Genomic DNA, 22,375 nt, shown 5'->3' with positions numbered 1-22,375 from the left:
ATTTAAATAAACAAATTATGGCAAAATTAATTTAAATATTTAATCAAATTAAATGTTTAAATATTAATTAAAAACAACGAACAATTAGGAGCAAAATAATTTAAAACTTAAGAACTAAATCCTGGAATCAATTTCATAATCTAAATCGATTGAAAGTTATTAACTAAATGACAGTAACTTTTTTTTTTCAGTTATTTCTATGCATGTTTAGTACATTTCGATTTGAATAATGATGTTTAGCCAAACTTAAAATGTAGGAAAATAGTTCCAGATGAAGATAATCAGAAAGCATTGGCCTCGAGTTGTTACTTCTGAATGAATGAAAAATAATAAGTAATGGATGAATGGTTAATAAAGATTTCATTAAATCTTATTCAACTCAAATTTCTCGGAAATTTTCAAAAAAAAAAAAAAAAAAAAAAAAAAAAAAAAACTGTTTTTTTTAACCCAACTTTAGTCAAATGAAATTCACTATCTCTAAATTCGCAGAGCGGAAAACATTCTCTTTCTTTTTATGAGTTTCTATAAAAATATTTTAATAAGCCCAATATATTTACCCATACGAAGATAAATATTGTAAATAGCGTATATTTGTTAATATGACCTTTGTTTAACTGCACGATGTTTAATTTTTCAGAGGAAATAATTTTATTTCTAATGCAGTTTGAATATTTACATTTATTTAAAATTTCAAGCTCCAAGTTGAATCGCAACAAATCAGTTAATTTTTAATTTAAGATTTTGACTGGGTCGGCACATTCCAATAAAAACTTCTCTAACTCATAATATAAATAGTTCACTTATCAAAAACAACATTTACCATATCCAAGCAAACATCCTATTTCGTTTGCCATTGAAAATCTGATTTAATGGACTGCGATAGATAATGATCTATATCTAGTATTTTGATAATATGTCCTAAATATAGATGGCAATTTTGGATAACTGATTCAGCTGTAAATTTAAAATACTGTGTTTTTGTTTAAAAATTATTCAACAGATTCATATATATTAAATTTGTAACTGTTTTGTAAACTATATGATAACAGTACTGTTCTTTGAGTTATTCACCTGGGTAAAGTGCACAAAAAAAAATGTCATTTTCAAAAAATTTCGGATTTTTTATAAATCATTTTCTTTTTACCAAAAAAAAGAAACATTTCTGGAATTATTTCCCCATCTTTCTTTAACTCAATTACCTAGAAACAAATAGAACTTGATGAATGAAATTACTTATCTTATGTTTATATCCGATTTGTAGATATTTAGTGAAGTTTGAATGAAATATAGGTTTTCCCACAAGTAAATATGAAGGCTTATGAATTCAGTGAGTTATCTGGATGAAAATTGTTTTATCACCAGAACTATTGTTTTACATATAAAATTTTGGACAAAATCCCTCATCGTATTAACTATTAATCAATATGATCTGTGTATATATGAACACAATAACTCTAAAAAAATTAAGATGCATGATTTAAATGTTATGTGGTCTTGACACAAAAATTGCAAACATGTATCAAATTTTGGATACAATTAATTGAAGAGAAGATAAAATACAAACTCAGTTACCTTCACTGCATTCAAAGTATCAGTCATTTATGTTATTAAACTTAACTGACACTTTGCCTTTTCCACAATAAATAAAGTGAATAAAAGCTCAATTGCGAATTTGGTACACTTTTTGATTTAGCAAATGTACTTTGTTATAAGCATAGATTCAAGGATAAATATGACATATGATTAATTTTTACTTTCAAGAATAGTAAGTTAATATACAGTAGCTTTACAGCAATTATATTTTGAAATATAATTACAGAAGGACAGGTTGATGGCCAGTATTATTTTTGAATACAAATGAATCTAATGTATTATTAAAATCAAATTTAAAAATTGTATACATGAAACTTAGTTAGTTGTAGCATTTGATAAAAGAAGAAATAATTTAGTATGCATAATAAAAGCAAAATTGAACTAATGTGTTTAAATGCTTATTACATATATTGTACTATTGTATTATTAGTTCCCCCTACTTCATTTGTAATGTGAATGGTTTATAGAAAGAACATTGATATATCAAATAAGTTGAAAATGAAAATAAATAAAAACGATTTTGAAAGGGTCCATTATAAAACAATTTTATTAGAATAATTTGAAAATATACTATTTAATGAAAATAAATTACAAGAAGTAAAACAAAGAGCATTAAATGGATTATCAAAGTGAAATCCATGCATACTTCTGACACATAAATAATAAAAATTGAATTGCATATTATTAAATTTTACACATCATCGAAGCACTGCTTTAAAATTGTTTGTAGAAGAAAATTAATTTAAAGTAATGTAACTTTGTTCAATCTCATTCATTATTACTTTAGAATTCACATTATTTTTGCAAAACATTTTATCAAATAAAAACCATATTAAAAAAGCAAAGCAAGAAATGAAAAAAAAAAAAAATTTCAATATATAGAGGGCTAGTTAAGTTTGGTTTTTTAAATTATTGTTTCATTTTGAAGTAACATGAGGACTATGAATAATATATAGAAAAGGAAATGTTTACAATATTAATAGTTATATATATGCTATAGGATGAATTTTTACTAAGACTATTCTATAGCTTCTGTAAACTAACATAGAGGAAATGTCATCGATTCAGCAAACTTTATTGATTTACTTTATGTGCACATATTGCCTCATATTTTCAAAAATGGTCAGTAATTTAATAAGTTTTGAAAAGTAAGCATTTACTTCTATTAATTTTAAACTTATTTTGAGTTAATTAAAATATACTATATTCAATTATGCATATTATCTATATTTGTAACTCTTTTATATGCAATTTTAATGAATAAAAGCGACATCAAATAAAGTTGGCTTTGACCTTTGTATAAAACTTCTATAGGTATTTTTTTTTTCTAGATTTCTTAATTTAGTATAGAATTGTTCTTAAAATCTAGGTTTAAAATTCGATTTTTTCATTTAAAATTTAATTACTAAATAAACTGAACATATATTCTACATTTTGTCAACTAGTTCACCAAACAGTATATATAATAGTTCTGAACATTATTTTATACCTGTTTGGTTCTTCTTTAGAAGACCAGCAATATTATTGAAATATATTAAATGCTTTATATGTATATATATATATATATATTTTACACTACTGGATCTGATTAGTTTTTTTCAGACTTTCAAAGAACAAACTGACATTAATTCTTGAATCCTCTAAATGCTTACTAAAAAGGATTTGATTACATATTCCATTCCACATTAAAATTATATATGCTCTAATATACAGCACTGAATAATTACAAATGAAATAGGTAACAATAGAAGCACATACATAACATATACATACATAGAAGATGTTAGTCAAATTAATTGTTTGCATTGTTGATGTATCCAAATTGGAATTTATATAACACTAGAATCAAATTATTAACATTTTCATGATATGGTTGTATCTGATGGTAATATATTAAATTCCATTTAAATTCATTCATTACTATAATTAAAATAAAATTTCCAGGTTCTAATATCAACAAATATAATATATATATATAACATGAGTTTACAGAAAATCATATGGAAATAAATAAAATTAGTTATTTAACTGATTTCTTTCCCTATATATCTCAATTTATTTTACTTCATAACTGGAATTTAATTATATTTATACATTTCAACTTCATTATTTTTTGCGGCAATATAATATAAAATGATACTAAAGAGCATATTTTTTTAACACATTTGCAAACACCAAATCTTTTTTTTTTAAATATTATAAAAAATATTTTTAATATAGTTTTATAATCAGTTCTTTTGAATTTCAGTATGAAGAGAAGCTACACGTTTTGTTCGACCTTTTAACTGATCAAGAGCATGAGGTAGAACAGATGCAATCATATCAAAACATTCTGTAGATCCTTTAACACTACCAGGAAGATTCAATATCAAACTCTGGCCTCGCATTCCACATACACTTCTTGATAAAACTGAAAATTTTGATTTTTCACAGCATCCTAGAACCATTCGAGATGCCAAATGTGGTGCCTCTCTCTCAATAACTGCTTTAGTTACTTCAGGTGTAATATCTCTAGGTGTGAATCCTGTACCACCTACTGTCAATATTAGATCAATATTTTTCTTATCACTCCATACTTCAAGGACTTCTTTTATTTCGGAAAATTCATCCGCTACACAGTGCTGTTCAACTGAAAGAACAGGAAAATATTTCTTTGTTTTCAAAATGTTAACTAAATTATCACCACTAAAATCTTGTTTTTCTCCTTTGCTGGCAGTATCACTGACAACAAGAACTCCAACACTGTAACCGCTTATCTCGCTGGCCATATTTAATTTACTTGCAAGAGTTCAGAAACAGATTAACTTTCAATTAAACTTTCTGCAAGTTACGCTGTAATTTTTTTATAATAATAAATTTTCTTGACAATATTATTTCAGAACGTGGACAGCAACCGGCGATAAATACAATATTTGTAAACAGCGATAAGCCAAAAGTATAGAACGAGTCTAACGTAACGAATCAATTGTAAGCGCATGGAATCGAATCCCCAAGTCGAAAATGTAGTTCTTTAGACTATTCTCTCGCCGCTCTGCTGTCAGTGTAGCCCTGTGCAGGTTACAAGAATAATGCCGGGTTGCCAGTAACGTTGAAAATGCGCCAAACTGTCTTTTTTCGATGATTAATTTGGCTCCGGTATTCATTTTTCCGTCATTCATAATTAGGTAAGAAACTTTTTGAAACTTTTGTTTTATTTTTTGGAAATATAACGAATAAATATGTATTCAGATATTATACAAAGGCATATTCGAAATTCTAAGACTATATTTTGCGTGAGCAATTTTATCGACAAATGTCTGCATGGCCTCTATAGATAATTTTTCAAATCACTTATTCGATTACCCCTCACTACTAATGAATTTGGTTAAAATATTCTACAGAAATCTACAGATTTCTTGCAAGGATCTAGTTACAAAGTAAAGCCGAGTTGACAATAAAGTAAAAATATCGAGAAATTGCGTCTTTCAATCCATCATCTGTTGTAGGTATTCAATTCCCTCTCATTCATTTGTAAATTGATGCATTAACGTAATCATTCTAGTTCATTACAATTGAGTTATTGTTTTGCTTGCTCCTAGAAACACCATAATAATGTAAAATATTTTTGATAATTATGAAGGCTGAAAAATATATGTAATATTTTACTTCAATATTAAAGAGAAAACCGAGTTAAAAGAATGAAGTAAATTGAATTAAGTAGTTCTAAATTAAAATTCTGACACTAAAACATTACTTTTATTTTAATAATTCGATCGAATTTGTGATTTTGTTAATCCATTAACATAATTTTTCATTTAAGTGTCCTTTATTGTACGGCAATGCACAACACTGTATTACCTATATTTTAAATTCACCAAATTTTATCGAATACTGCATCGTGAGTTAAATTATGAAAACTGTTGATCAATTTTGTTAAGAATAAGACACCTTAATATTTACATTTTTAAGTGTTTGTCATGAAGTCACTATATAGCTTGTACTTGTTTGTATATATTTTTGCTTTAAAATAATCCTATTTTCAATAAAATATCTTTTATCCTCATTTGATTATTTATTTAAAATAAAATAAGTCAAAAAAGTTAATTTTTTTAACTTTTAAAATAAAATGCTTTTGAGAAAACTTTATAGGAAACGCATCCGAACTTTATAGGAAACATTCCAAAAAATACTCTGTTTAAGTTAAATACCAAAAGCTACGACAAGCACTCATCGTTTTGCAAATATTGAAGTATCATTTTTCAACGTAATGTTGAAATTAGGAGGTTCATAAATTAAATCAAACAAAAAAATAGTAAATGGATTCAGAAAATTAATAACGCTCATAAAATCCTACAATTTTAAAAGCAATCACATTCGAACCTCATATCTCGGAAACAGCAAATCATGGTTATGAGTGGAACCCTTTCATTCTTTGACCTCAAATGGGGGGGGGGGGATTCTACATGGAATGTATATTATATATCTCTCTCACACATTTTTTTTTATTGTTCCTAGATTCTAAACATAATTTGATGTTTATATCTAGAGTTTAACTAAAAGGTCATATACCAAATTTAATTAATCTAACTCATGTTGTGTATATGTGTGTATGTATTTTCGTTATCGATTTCTATGTATAAGGACAAAAATGGATAATTAGACCCTATTGGCAAAAGATATTGCCCAATATTCCTACTGTGCGGTTCGATGCTCTGAATGCTGACCAATGTCGCGATGTTATCATAAGAATATTGTTTATCATTTTGTACTAACAGAAGATAAGGAAATCTTCAATGTTTTCAATTTGGATGATTTGTTTTTATGTTATTTGACTCTTCTAAAGATTCCTAATTTGGATATAAAGATCAACGAGGAAATTCTGTTTATTTGCCCCTTTAAGTTTATGATTTAACCTTTAACTGGGGACGCTGGGACCGCTAGCGATGGATTTTCGGTCACACCTATTCTATTTTTAGCTCAATTGAATGGATTGACCCTGTAGCTTCCTGTTTTGTGACCTTCAATGCACGTGCACTTTTTCGACCGATTTCAGCGGATGCTATTTAAAATAATTCAGTTATTTCTTTAAGAGCGGTCTCTAAGACCTCACCTCCCTGTTAAAGTCACAGTGATAAACAAGGCTTAGCAGATGTCGCTAAAACTTGGGCCCTGAAATATCATCCAATTTACTGATCCGATTATGAGGCAGGGCTCCAGACACTTTTAAATGAAGCAGAAAGTGATTTTAGTGATAAGGATACTTGTACAGAAGAGTTCTTCGATGAAAGTTCGCATTCAACTGATTCTGATATGAATGTTCAAACATAATTAATTTTTCTAGTGATAATGTAGTTTGAAAAATTTATAAAATATATAAATATACCAAGATATATGTATACAGAATTTATAGGTTGATTTTTATACTAGTTCTTAACTGGTATGTTTAAAATGACCTAGAAAACCGTGCTATGAAAGTCACACCAGCCGCTAAAAAAAGGGCCAATGTTACCCATTGTCAATTTTTTTTTTAAATTTTTCATATAGTTGTTGAATTTTACATTATATTGTTTTCTATATACCTTCATATACTGTAAAAAAAATATGATTTATAAAGTATAAAAAGTAATATGTTTTTTCAAAAATATTATTTATTTTAACTTGTAATTTGTGAAGAAAATGTATGTTCCAACGCATTTACTTTTTTAAATGATAATATGTTTTTAAACATTTCTAAAACATGTCTATATATCAAGAAAAATATATGCAAAGTATACTGGCAGCTTTTCATACTAATACATTCATTAGAAAATTTAATTTGAATGTAAATGAAATGCGGTCTCGTAGACCGCACCTTTCCAGTTAAGCCCTAGAATTTCACCTCCTCAGTAAAGGGTTAAATTGTTCGTATAGAGATGAACAAAGTTTTCTTTTAGTGGATTTCGCTCAAAATTTCATATACATTTGCAAATTTAGTGTAATGGCGAAATTCCAATTATAATTAATCCAAATATAATTTTAAAAATTGATATTGCAAACCATAAAAAATACAAAATATTAATTTTCATTAAATGTTTAAGTATAGTAATTTTTTAAGATTATAATACCTTTTAATGTATGTATACTTTAAAATTGAAAAGGGCAAAAACAGTTTGCATAGAAGAGTTTTCTAGAATAAATTCCATTTCAACTTTATCAACACATTCAAACTATTTTCCGAGCTACTTGTATTAAAAACCTGTATTCAGAGGAAAGTCGGAGTTTAGACTCTCAGGTGAAATATTTTACAATCGGAACAGTTACAGTTAGTCTGCGATGTTTTCCCAAGTAAATGTATTTCAGAGAGGAGCTATGTAAACAGCAAACGCGTTTCTTCCGTCCCTCGATCAATATCAATCTTCCACCTCATAATGCATATTTAACGAACCCATGGCATGATAAAGATCTAAAATGCTACTGGAGATTTCGTCACGTAATTTTCTTTATCAGAGAAAAATATTTCTATTCTTTATCTTTCCCTATAAATCTCTTCCTTTAAGGCTGTTCTTTCAATTTTTATTTTAGTTGTAATTCGACTACTGATTTAAAATTAGTCAATGTGACCGTTCATGAAATCTCATTGATTTTTTGCTAATGACATAAATATTTATCATACAAATTTATTAACTTCCACAAAAATGACTTTAAATTCCCTTATTTTGTTTGTTGATTGTTCAAGAATTTTTATTAATTTAGTAAATTTTTATTAATTAAAAAAATTAAACTCCACTGGTGTTTTTTTTCTTCCAACAGAAATCCAAACTTTTGAATAGATTTTCTTCAATTTTTCTTTTAAGAGCATAAAGCAAAAGAAAGATTTCAAAGAAACTGTCATAGCAATTAATTACTATATATAGTAAATTTTTCTTAATTAAAAACATTACACTTGCAGAATATTACACCAGTAAACAACATGGTAGCATTAAATATTACCTTAGTATATAAGGTTTTAATGAACCAAAACGTATGAAAGGGAGAGAGATAAATAAGATTTATTTTACCTTAAAAAACGTTCTTCATTGTTAATAACTCGAAAAATATTTTAAGGTTTCTAATTAATAAAATTTAATTTAATTTGTATTCTTATTTTTAACGGTTACTGAATGTTTAAACTGACTGTGTTTAAACATTCAGCAAATGATGAATTAAATATTAAAATGTTTATCTATTATTAAACTTAATTACACACGCGCTTGTTTACGTAATATTAAATGTAATTAAACACATATTAATTATATCTCACAAGGTTTAAAAATATGTTGTATAATTATTTTTAAATTATAACTATTTAACTATTGGAGAAATTTTGCTTTCTGAGAATCTCAAAAAATATATACTTTAGAGAGTTTTTTAAAAAAAAAAGGAATTTATTTCCTGTAGTTTCGATTATTCATTGAATTTAAAGGGCGGATACATTATAATATTATTAAGGGGAGGTCGAGATGTAGTCACTTAGTTATTTCTATAAAATTAAAATTCAAATAACATTGTTTGCAACAAACGTTCCAATTGCATTTTCTCTCTTTCTTTTTAATTTTCAGTTTATATTGTTCATCTTAATTATTTATCGTTTATAGTTCTATAAGTCGTAGCATTAACACGAAAAAAAATCCGAGTAAAATTATTATTGTTTTTTTACTTTATTTTTATAGCTTTATTTATGTAACTTTGTAACTTTGATTTTGATATGATTAATAATTCTCCATCCCGGACAACAACGTAGTCTTCTCTTAATATTTTATAAAAATAACATTTTTGAATTGAAAGCAAATTATTGGTTTACAGATGCGCTGTAATTTGATATCTGCATATTAAATATATTTTTACTTTTTTCGTATGCAACACATACATCGAATTTTGCATACAAATACTAATGTATAAGCAATGACTTAATGAAATTTTTGTGACCACTGAGCAAAGCATTGGTTCTTCATAAGTAAAAAACATAATAATTATATCTCGAGCAGTTCTAGATATAAGCTAGGGATAAATAAAATGTTCTAAAAGACCTTTAATTTTAGGGTACACTTATTTTCCTCGAGAGGAATCCTTTAAAGATCCGTATATTTTGATGTGAATAAATATGTAACTAGTCATTTAAAACTAGGAATTATGTAAGAAAACAGAAAATGCCTCTTTCTAATTCTCAAGTCACCAGGAGCAAAGATTCGTTGTCTCTTGTGCATCTTGAAAAGTGACTTATCTCTTTGTTCCTTCTTTTGCAATAAAGCACTTCGTCATACATGCCATGATACATTAACAAAAAAATTAATTTGGCGAATATTATTATTGTAGATATATTTATTTTGATAGACAATTAGAATTCTTATAGTCTGTAAAAGATTTACACAATTTGTACCAGACCATATTTAGTGAAAACAATTCAGCTACTATAACCACCGTAGAATCCATAAGAATAAATTTAAACTCTTAATTCTAAATATGAAATTTAACATTCAACAAATGAAACATCTTTCAATTTAATATTCAACATCTAACCTACTTAGCAGAGTTTTTTTTTTAAGTTGTTGCCATAAAATACGGTAACTAATTGCACATTGAAACAAATAAACAATTAATCTATCATTATCGTCCCTGTCTTCTTATTCTTTGATTAAGTTCAATTATTGAAAATTGAGAGGAAGAATTTAATTGAAATAATCATTTCATCCTGTCATCTTTCAATTAAAAAATATCATTTAGATGCCGAAATGCAAATAGTTTAGTGCAAATTCTTTATTATTAATATTTTTTCATTTAAGAAAGTAAAAGCGTTTTGTCTTTTTAATGGCTAATTACGAAAAGTGAAATTAATTTAATAAAATATGTCACCATCAAGCTTTTAACCTTCGTTTATTTAATTACGGGTTGATACAAGTATAAAGAGAAAAGAATTAACCATGAGGCGAAATAAGTCTGGAGGGTAAGAAGCATGTGACTGCTGTCTCTTCACACAATAGGTGGCGCTGCAACTGAGCTTCACGTAAACTTGCGCTTCGTTGCTCGTTACTGTCTATTATGTCTGTCTGTCGTAGGAATTGACATCAAAATTAACATAGTAAATTGAGAAAATATTTTATTCGACCAGAAATGATTATGAATGTATAAAAATAATATAAACTAGAATATAGATTAACCGTTATGTAAAATTGCTCTGGAGGGTAAGGTGCATGTGTCCAATATCGCTTTACACAATACGGTGTCGTTGGTCGTGGCTTGGGTACGGCATTGCTCAGATGCTGGCTCAAAAACTAGTGCAAATGATTTAATAAGTTATTACATTTAATAATATTGCATTAAGATATTCTGAGTTGTGTTTTAAATCTGAGATACGCTCTTTTTCAGATAGTTAAATTTTTATAAGTTTAATGAATTTTAATGCTGGTTGGTTTGATAATTAATTCATACACTAATCAGTAAAACTAAATTAATTCAGTTACTGATTTTTATTATAAATTTTTCTTAATTTTCATACTTACTTGTTAACTGATGATATCTGTTCGCTAGTATTACCTAAGATAGCATAGAATCGTATCACAGTGTTGTATATAATATTGTTGAGCGTAGGTATTTGAGTATTGCATTTAAATACAAATTTATTTCCTTACAGAAATTTTTGAACTATTGCACAAACTTTGACATAAAATGCGAATGAAGGTCTCAATTCTAAACAGATATTTAAAAATGGGAGAGTTAAAGTATCATAAATCATTTTCAGCCGAAATAAGTTTGGTTATTTCATATTAATACCATCATCATACCATTATTTCTATCATTAAATATTTTTTACTTATATCAATTGCATAACATTCACATCAAGACAAATGCTTTAAAGAAATCAAGGAACAAAACCACTTTTATCACATTCGCGTTGGGATTGGCATCGTAATTGGCATGACAGGTTGATAAAATATTTTATTTGGCGAGAATTGATCACGGACATAGAAAAATAGCAAGTAAAGAGGAACTATTTATTACCAGTTGAAGACACTTCTAGCGACTCGCAGACGGGTAATCTATGAAAAATGATACTAAGAACCATTCATCAGCCTTTTGGCTTTTTTCATATATCTTAATATTGTCCAATACATCAATCTGGCACCAGATGTATCAAATTCTGTTATAAATCAAAATTTGAATCGTATAACAATGATTCAAACACTATTTATTTTAATTATTACTGAGCAAAATGTGTCAGTGAATAATATTATCATACTGATAATAATATTATAATGCATATTTGAAAAAAAAAAAAAAAAAAAAAAACCGAAAATTTTCGAAATCGTTTTGGTAATTTACAATAGGAGCCATTGGAATTTGAATTGTCAAACTCAGTAAAATTGTTCGATGAAAAGTTGAGATGAGAATCTAAGAGCAAATTTCATGAAATTAAAAATAAAGTTAAATGAAGAGAAGTAGAAATATAAGAATTTTAAAATTACCCACCTTCATCAATGTTTTCTAAATTTTTAAATAATTATAAAATAAAATATTTCTTTTCCTAATTAAACCGGCTTTATATTCACAGTAACTTAATTTATTATTACACTTTCACTTATCATATTCATGTAGCGTTTATAAGAAAGGAAAGAAATGTATGCTGTCGTAAGTATTAAGAAAGTAAAATGACGAAAGTAATTTGATTTAAGAGCAAACATGCATTTCGAGGAATAAAAATTCGTCAAAAGTTTTTTATTTAAACCAAAAATAATTTAACGAAGTCGCAATCGACGATTATTGCTCACGTGATTCAGCATTTTGCACTTTGTGTCGTTTTGATTCTAGAATGCATGCTCATCGTTTTGATTCAGAATGCAAAAGTGTGGCATTATAGTGCAAATTATATAATGCGCATATGGTTGTTAGTTGAAAACACTTATCATGCAATAATTAGGTCGCATTTTTTCATTTCAAAAGGTAATGCTTAAAATTACCGAAGAAGTAAGATGCATTATAACTCGTTGCTTATCTGAGAATTGCTTCCCCCCAAAAATATGCCTTGAGCAATTAAACAATAAAAGGATAAATAGATCAATTGCTGGAAATGAAATTCCAGCAAATGATCAATCTGCGTTTTGTTACAAGGACAGTGATAATATCGATAGAGAAAAATTATTAAACATCGGGAAAACGTCATCACAAACTATTACGGTATTCATGACGCGGATAATTTAAAATAATGAAATTTTAAATTATATTTTATGAAAAGTCGCATAAAGATTTGTATAAAATAAGTCGATTTTGTTACTATACATACTAAGATCGATATCTTGTTTTGACAATAATAATATTTAAAACTAATTTACAGAGGATATGTTATCTATTACATCTTTAAACAATTGTCATACATCCGTAATCTTCAATATATTTTTATGCACATTGCTGTTAAGAAATTCTTTGGCCGTTAATCTAATCTTTAATATTTTCAATATTTAAATTATATGTCTAATAAATATATTAGCTAATTCATTGTCATAAGTGTGTTATCATCGATTTTTTGATAATATTTTAAATTGAAAGAATTTTTAGTAATTTTCTTCACGACATCACGACTAGTTCTTAAAATAATTTGCAAATAATTGTATAAAATCTCCAGAAATGCCGATGTAAAATTTTTACCCACTCATTAAAATAGTTAATTGAAAGAAAAAGTTAGATAGCGTTTTAGAAAATTGTAGAAAATATATTTAACAGATGTTTACAGCAACAATTGAATATGTCGCTCTGCTCAGACCCATTTAGTCTGAAAGAGGAAGGCAATATTTAATTTTTAAAAAAATGGAAAGAAGAAGAAAACAACAAACTCAGAAGAAACAAACGTTGAAACTCTAATACAAAACATCAAAGTGGGACATTGTTCAGGATTTATTCTCCTTGATCACATTATACTGTCTTTGTATTTTGTGCTTGTTAGTTTAAAAAAAATGTTAAACAAATAATATTTTAAAATGTATTAAAATTATGTAGCATAAATGCTCACATATATTAAAATATTCAATTTTATTGTTCGTGATTTAGGTATTCAGATGTACGCTGTTATATACAAGAAAATCATTGTTGCAAAATTGTTTTAAAAAATAATGATGAAATTTCATGAAATTAAATAAAATTGATTTTTTTAGTGTTCTCCCCAAAATTTTCTTGCATACTCTTCAATAAATATCATGTCATCCCCCCCCCCTACTGTATAAAACTGTGGAGCGTGGGTGAGATCGCAAATGCCTTGCTTGGTATTGATTAATTAAAATTGCGAAATATTGAGCCTTGGAGGGAATCTGCATTTTTCTGTTTTTTTTTCTGCATCTACGCTGAATCTACAATGCGAATTCGTATTTTGCACATTTTTTTTCTATCTATTGAAACCCCAATTTGACGTGGAACTCTAGTTGCAGTCAAATATGCGTCAAATATATGCGTTTATGTATGAATGTACATTGTATGAATGCTTAAGTTGCTCGAAATTTGATGAGAATCTGCATTTTAAATGTTAAATATGTGCACCAAATTTCATTTATCTAGCTCTTTTCGTTTGGTAGTTATTGCATATTCAAACAGGCAGGCAGACAGGCAGACTTCCTCTGAAAGAATTTCATTCAAAATTTGTTAGAAATCTACAAGGTCACTCTAATTTAATCTTAATTTCCATATACCAAATTTCATTCGTTGATGTCTTTGCGTTTTTGAGTTATGTTCACACAAAGACAGAAGCCAGATGAATAGATGTAAAGCCAAAATTGTGTTTTCCGAGCTCGGAAAGGTCTAAAATGTTGACGTCGAAATCTAGGATTCAAATTTTGTAACGATCAAAATGTTTTTTCTGTATTTCGTATACGGAAAAGCAAAAATTGCGTAGAAATAAAATTTTTATCACTAAAAAAAACTAATTTAAAATTTTTTTAAATTTTAAGATCGTGTAAAAATAATTTCACGTATTTATATAAACCTGAAGTTACTGACTTAAAATGTTAATTTTTTTATTAATTTTTAATTAATTAAAAATCGAATTAAAATTTTGGAAAGCCTATTTCTTATTACGCATCATTATCCAAGAATTAATTACGTAATTAAGAATTAATGACGTAAATTACGTAATGAAAGAGAGTTTTAAGCCCAAATGGTTTCCTCTAAAGATCGATATGAATTATCAAGCAACTTCTATTCACTTTGTTAAAAGCCAAGTTCATTATTTGGTGATTTAAATTAGTTATTTCAACACCGGGAAAACGTAATATGCCACACAATTCCATTTACGTCATTTGTCTAATGGCATATACTTTTGTGTCTTCTTTCTAAATAAAATAATTAAGGATATGTAATATATTTTTATTGAAAAGATACAGACATTATTTTTTACACCAAAATTTAATTTCAATAAGTGTTTGAATTTACATATAAGATTTCCCATTTTATTCAGTTTTCATTAGCAGATCGAAAATAGGAAAATGAATTCATCAATTCTAATCTTTAAAACATACCTCGAGGCTCTTTAAATTTAATTGATAAATTTCCTCAAAATATAGTTCCTATGAATCAACATATTGGTTCTATCTCACTATGATAAAATTTCCATTATTTTCTTAAACAAAGGTGTGGAAAGAATCCAATTTCCTTGGCTATTAATAATACGCCATGTAATTTATGAATTTCAGAGAATAATAACAAAAAAAGTGAAAATGTGAAAGGCCAGGCTTTTATGTTAAATTATTATTGCGATCCGAGCGACAGAATTAAATTTGGTGCCGCTAATTTCGGAGTAAAGTGGGATCTGAACTGAAGCGTTTCCGAAAATCATTTTATAGGAAATAAGTGGAGGGAAGAATGCTTTTTGCTGCCTCCAGCAAGTTCTCTAAATTTCGATTAAAGTTTCTTCAGTGCACGCAGCAGTGTTGGGTTCTGATCTGTTTTTCTTACGGTTAATTCAGCGGCACTGAAATCTGGCGTTGGGTTTCTCTTCGGCATCTAAGTGCGTCTGATCAATAAATTCCGGAGCTGGAAAAGTGCAACTGCTCTTGCCTTATGTGCACACGAAAAGATGCTAACACTTGACAACGAAAGATTGAACTTTAGATTGCTTTTCGCCCTTCTTTTACGAAACGTTCAGTCCATTTATTTTTAAGAAAAGTTTATTGAATTTATAGCAGTGAAAACATATAAATCTGCTCCTACGCATATCTTTGCCTTCAGCTGAGGTCATTGGACTTCTGGTCCGGTCTCCCTTTCGCTTTTTCATAATATATATATATATAATATTATTCACTTAGAATTGGTTATTGAATATAAAAATGTAATGTCATACATTTTATTTTTATGATTAAAATAAACTTTTATATGTATTTATTTGCTCAAGCTAATTCAATATATAAGATAAAATTGTGGACAAATTTTGTAATATTTCTAGATCTAAATAGGCAAAAATAAATAAAAATCAAATAGATTACTTTAAAGTTTATGAAAAAATGCCTTTATTGCACAGGAAGCCCATTAAATATGTATTTCTCATTAATAGAATGAAATATTACAGTTGCCATAATATTTATAGGTAGTAAAATAATGCAGCTATAAAAAAAGATGAAAAAATTCAATTATACTATATCCAAGGGAAAAAGTGTAACAAAGTAATCGATTTCAATAAAATCATTTGGAACTACAAATTAATTGTAATCATTCACAATTTTAATTTTGTCCTATAATAATTGAATGATGTTTAGAAATAAGCTTTAATAGCTATACGTCTTCTTAAAACAGGATCAATACTGAACTGATAGATTTATTGTGGTTGTAAGTTTGTACTATTATAATGTGTTATATAGTAAAAAATGAATTTATTTATTCATTTCAAGCAAATATAATGCGAAATTAAATATATGTTTAAAAATATTTCTGAAACACTCTTATTTGCAATTATTTTTTCTTGTTTTGTTATGATTTTGATGGTATAAGATCGCTTCTTTTAAAAAAATGAATGGTCAAAATTTTACAAAAGATAGTTTATTATGCATTTATTCCACATATTTTATTATGCTACAGCTGATATTACACTTATACAACATTATATATATGTCAATATAGCGACATTTTGATAGTTTGATAGAAAATGTAAACAATCAAAAGTGTTGACGAGTATCCACGAAATTCTCTTTTGAATCAACATTTGAATATCGCATTTTTTTGTTGTAATAAGAAATTGAAAATACCATAATATATAAAACAGTTCTTGGAATGATTTTGAAATAGTCTATGAAAACAAAATTTAGTAACATACTAATGGAACTCAAATCTCTGAATTAAGATAATTTATTACAAGCGCTGAAGTCAGTTGGCGAGCTTTTAACCGGCTCTTCTCATAAATTTCTATGCCATCATGACAATGTAACTTAAGAATCTGAATTCCAATTCGATTCTGAAGAAGAAATAACTAAATGTTGGTGAAACAAAAATCTTATTTGTGAAAGCCTTTCGGTGAAAAGTGTCAGATAACTACTTAATACTTATCATTAAAATTACTGTACTACAAAAATATTATATATATAACCATAATATTTGGAGCAGAATCGTGGCCGAAGACGAGGAAGACACTTTGAATTTTTAACTTCGTTTTATTTCATTCCGGGAGGCATGATTTATGTACAATCATAAGCGACGATCACATCGACAGAGAACGACACAGGGCGAAAATTGAGGAAAAGCTATTGAAAATTTCATCCCTGTGAATATATACTGTGAGATTTTGGTAGGGAATTCCTACATGCGTCGAATTTAGGTAAGGGAGTTAGATCTTTTAAAAGAATTTCTTAAGGTTAGCAATTTTTTATCCCTTCACTCGGAGCGTGGGAACCGCTCACGAAAGTATATTTACTGAGCTTTCTGTTGTATTAATTAAATAGAAAAATTGTAATGGGATCAGGGAATAAGAGAACCTTTTAGAATGAATTTAATATGGGCTGAATTAAGATAAAACTTTGGAAATTAATTAGGATTTAAATTAGATTTTAAAATATCATTATATATGATACACGCACAATCGTATTTCTTGTTAAATCATATACACTCAGCCTGTTTAAATACTTTAAATGCCAAGAATCTGGTCATTCTTTGAAAGTTTGTCATGATAATGAAACATACGATCAGTGCTCAAAAACTGGATTTAATAGTAAAATTTCTATCACTATCTCGTTATAATAACTATAAAGCAGACCATCCATCGTATTCCTAAAAATGTCTTCAATTGACCGATGAGAAAGAGATGCAAAATATTAGTTATATATATATATTCAGCTGAAGCTTGAAACATTTATTATAATATTTATTATATCATCTGGTGCCATATCATGCTCTTCAATGCTCAGCAGCTGCCTACGCTGTGAAAACTGAACAAGTGTTCAAAATGAACTTTCGCCTGATAATACATAACTATTTCCATTGAAATGTCACGAATAAAACTCAATAGTTATATAAATTCCAAAATAGAAATTATCCACAACAGGTTAAACACTCAATACATATAATCCAGAACAGAAAATCAGAACATATAATCCAGAACAGATAATATAAAAAAAAAAAATTGTATAATAAACCCACTAAAAACTGTTAATAAACTGAATTCTTGCCATCGGCATTCCCTTTGTTTCTTTCAGAAGTTTTGATGCTTTCTTTGGTGTTAAACTGTTAATAAACTGAACTCGAAGACATCTAGTATACTTACATCAAACAATAAAAAGCAGAGTCACCAAAAAAAAGCACACATCAAAACTTCTCAAAGAAATAAAAGAAATGCCTAAGGCAAGAATTCAGGCAATAAAAAAGAATTGAGAACGGGAAAATAAAAGAATCCATTATAAAGCGTACTTCAAGGAAGAAAACTTTGTTAAAAGAGTTAAAAAAGATGATGATAATGATATCGATAGTTTTAAAATATCTCCATCTAACGATGACGCAATGTCTACGGATGGGAAGACGAAAAACCCGCAAACTAGTGCTAATTAATTTTATATCGTAGATCTGTCATTCTTTTAAAATTTATAAAGAAGATCTTAAATAAATACAAGTCTGTCTGGATTTATAGGAGACATTTTTCTGAACATACAGAACAAAAATATCCAATTGTTTATAACCAAGGTGCAAGAAGCACCTGACGTAATAGACATTTAGGCCTCAGGAATTTTCCTTTAGTCATCTAAATAGTTAAAAGCTGTATAGTTAAAAACGAAGGTTTAGTGAAGATGTCTTTTATTTATCTCCTTCAAATAAAAACTTTTAGATTAATCAGTTACCACAGCTAATTTTTCTTATGGGAATTTTCAATAACCTTCATGTTGATGGAGGACAAGACGTTAGTTGATGATCATTGTCTCTGTTTGTTAAATACCATTTTCTGTACTTACTTTTAAAAGCCATCCTCTACGTTTCACATCTTGTGTTTATTTTTTGCTACTCCTTTCTAGTCATCAAGTAAGTTTTTAAGCTAAAGAGCGATTTGCATTATATCGATGATTTTTCATTTATATTATTTTACAGAGACGATGATTACTTAAATCGAAAAATAAAAGAAATTAATAATCTAGGATGTTAATTCGACTCAATTTTCACAACTTTCTATTATTATCAAGATTTTGTTGACGAATCTAATTGTTGTTGTTGTTTCTAATGGAACTTTTCCTAGACAAGCCCCCTGATTTTAAGAAGTCATTTATCTAATTGTTGCCACGGCTAATAAATTTTACATTTCCAGTGTGTTTTTATTTTAGAGTTGGCATTGCATTTTATTCCAACTTGGAATCTGGTAATTCAATTCGTAATGAATTAATGTATCATTTTGTCGTCCTTAGTGTAAGAAAATGATTTTTTTTGCTTTAGATATTCATTTTTTTTTATGTAAGGATAATTTGATTAATTTCAGTCAATTTCATCTGCAATATTCTGATAAATTTTTGTTATTCATATGTAAAAGCACCATGAAATACTTTGCCTTGTGTTGTGCAAATATAAACTGATTCTAAAGCGGAAGTAGTGTTCTGAGTCATACTACTAATATCGATTATTCAGTTAGCAAAGCCACGAATGCACTTCTTCAAGCAGTTCCTAATTCCCCTAACGTTAGAGTGAAACATTACATACCAAAACCTTGGAAACCCTGGCGGAGTAAAGAATGCAACATTGTTAACGAACAGCAAAATAAAGCTTGGAATATATTCCGTCGTTACCCGATTAACATTAATTTTACTGCTTTTAAATTAGCCAGAGAAAATTTTAAAAAAATTAAGAGCGTGAGATAAGGAAATCTTTTTCAGCTATTATTAGCTCCATAAGTAATCAGATATATATGTGAGGCAAGATCAAAACACTCTTGTCGATATATCAGCATGCCTTTCCAAATGATGTAATTGATAAACAGAAGCTTGTTGACTTTTGGATAGTTAATTATTAAAAATTTCGAATTCAGGAAACTTACTTTGTTTATCTTAATAAAAATATCGAAATTTTCCTCAATTGGTGTCAGCATTAGGTTAAAAAAAATCATTAGGTTAAAAAAGGTTATTACCCTTAGGGTAAAAAATGTCGTTAGATAAAAAAAAGATTATCAGCTAAAGGTTAAAAAATTCTCGTTAGATTAAAAAGGGTTATTAGCGTTAGGTTAAAATGATTATCAGCATTTAGTTAAAAAATCTCGGAGTACTTTCTTCTGTAAAACTTCTGAGCTGAAAATTTTCATATGTGTTCTACATATTTATAAATGTTACCATTATTTGAGGAAAAAAATTAAAGAAAATGTCTAAGAATGTTTCCTCATTAGCCAAGATAGATCAAAATCAGAGTTCCATTTTCTATGTATAATTGCAGCATAAAATTTGATAAAGGAAATATTCATATAAATCGGTGACAGACGATGATTTATAAATTTTCAATACATAAAAAGTACATTTTTATAATCTGAGAGTCCTTTGTTAAAGTGTTATTTAATGGGGAAACTCTTCCAAAAATTGAAAAAAATCTAATTCATCAGAAACGCATGTTTCGAAAGAGAAAAAGGAAGCGAAGGAAAAATAATGGATGAAAATCTAATTCTCTAATTGCCGGAGAAGATAAAAACTTTTTTTAAGAGCAATAATTCTTCTCTTTTATTTAACAATGAAATACTGAAAGGATGAAGAATTTAAAAAGTAAATTAGAATATATTTCATGATAAATAAGCAATACATAGTTCTTTTTTGTTAAATCCATTTTGAAATGGAAACATTGCACTTTATTTAACTTTAACAAAAAATTACAAATTATCTGATGGCGTCATTTCTCAACTACTGCAAATTTTTCGATATATATATATATATATATAAAGTAGCATATCTTGATTTTATGGACTGGCAATGGAACAAGCACGTGTCTTGATTTTCACTTCTTGTTTGTATAAGTGAATAGGAAATAGTAAATTTTATTGATTAAAATAATAATGAAATCGTCAAACTTCTCTTAACTTTATGTTTTACGAAAGAAGAAACGAATTATGATTTATCAGATTATAAAATGAAATAATAATAGTATTGAGTAAATTCCACCTAGTAGTATTTCAGAATGGGAATGAAAATCTTTCGGTATGGTGTTTGATTCTCGTCACCCTATAGTGTACAAAAATGATATGGAGTTAGCTGTTACCATGGCTAGTGGTGGGTTATTGATAGTAAAAAAGAACTGGTAATTAACTAGAAATTTCTTTTTTAATAATCTTCAAAATTTCATTCATTTGTATCTATTTATATACAAAGTAGAATATCTGTGGATTTCTATTTACAAACTTGAAGTTTTTGCTTCATCATATATCTTTCAAAGCCAGAGTCCTGGCATAGGGGTCGCGCGTCTTTCCCGTGATCTGGGCGTCCTGGGTTCGAGGCCCGGTTCGGGAATGGTTATTCTTCACCTGTTCTTTCTGCGAGATGTGTGAATGTGCCCCCCTGTAAAAAGGGGTGTGCAAGCAAATGTAATGCGTGAGTAGCTAAGACGTACTCTTGGCCCTAGTTGGCGCTACTAAAAATAAGAGACGTTTCCTTGGCTTAAAATTGCTGACTTTGTCAGCGAGCTTCTCCATGGCAAGTGCCATTAGAAACAACAACAACATATCTTTCAAAGATACTGAGGAACATTGTCAACATTTCAAAGCCCAAAATTTAATGAAAATTTCAGTGAATCAAATAATAAGAAAAATTTCAGTGATTTATCCTGATATGTTCCAAAGATCGCATAACTAACTCACATAAATTATTTTTATGCTAGTTTAACATTCAGAATTTTACCATTTTTATGATGCAACTGATATGTAGTTTCGATAGTGTTTCCTGAATACTATAAATTTATAAAAGAAATATTTTTTCATTATTTTAATGAAATTCAAATTAATAATTTTGAAGTGACAGTGACTACGAGGTGTTATTTATGGTATGCTGGATTAATTATGCTGGATTAAAATTCCATTTTTAATGATGAACACTGTCACAAAAAAAAGAACATTTCCATGCTTTAATTTAATATGTTTGAAATAATTTACTTTTCCCTTTCATGCTTTATGTTGGAAAAAATTTTTTGTTCGTTTTTTTTTCTTCGTTCTAATGATTAAACAAAGATAGCAAAGTGAAAAATAAAATATTTATTCTCTTTGATACATTAATGAAAATTTATTTTTAAACTTCCTTTTTCCAGGAAGTAATTATTTATTGGATAAATCTTTTACTATAATTTTTTTTCTTCTAAGTTAGCTTTATATATATCAACTTAAAATTTT

The 22,375-nt window shown here is 27.8% G+C and overlaps 2 protein-coding genes across 5 annotated transcripts in view; one reads left to right on the top strand and one right to left on the bottom strand.

Annotated features, from left to right (window-relative positions):
- LOC129961908 (potassium voltage-gated channel subfamily H member 8-like) overlaps positions 1–22,375 on the top strand; it is a 437,717-nt gene that overhangs the window by 173,159 nt on the left and 242,183 nt on the right. The window lies entirely within an intron of this gene.
- Positions 3,822–4,361, bottom strand: LOC129962257 (gephyrin-like). Its single transcript, XM_056076001.1, has one exon. The coding sequence runs from the start codon at positions 4,359–4,361 to the stop codon at positions 3,822–3,824; it is 540 nt and encodes a 179-aa protein (XP_055931976.1).

This window comes from Argiope bruennichi, chromosome 2, assembly GCF_947563725.1.
Source record: "Argiope bruennichi chromosome 2, qqArgBrue1.1, whole genome shotgun sequence".
NCBI lineage: Eukaryota > Metazoa > Arthropoda > Arachnida > Araneae > Araneidae > Argiope > Argiope bruennichi.
The sequence above is the reverse complement of the archived record's forward strand: the minus strand, read 5'-3'. Positions and strand labels throughout refer to the sequence as shown.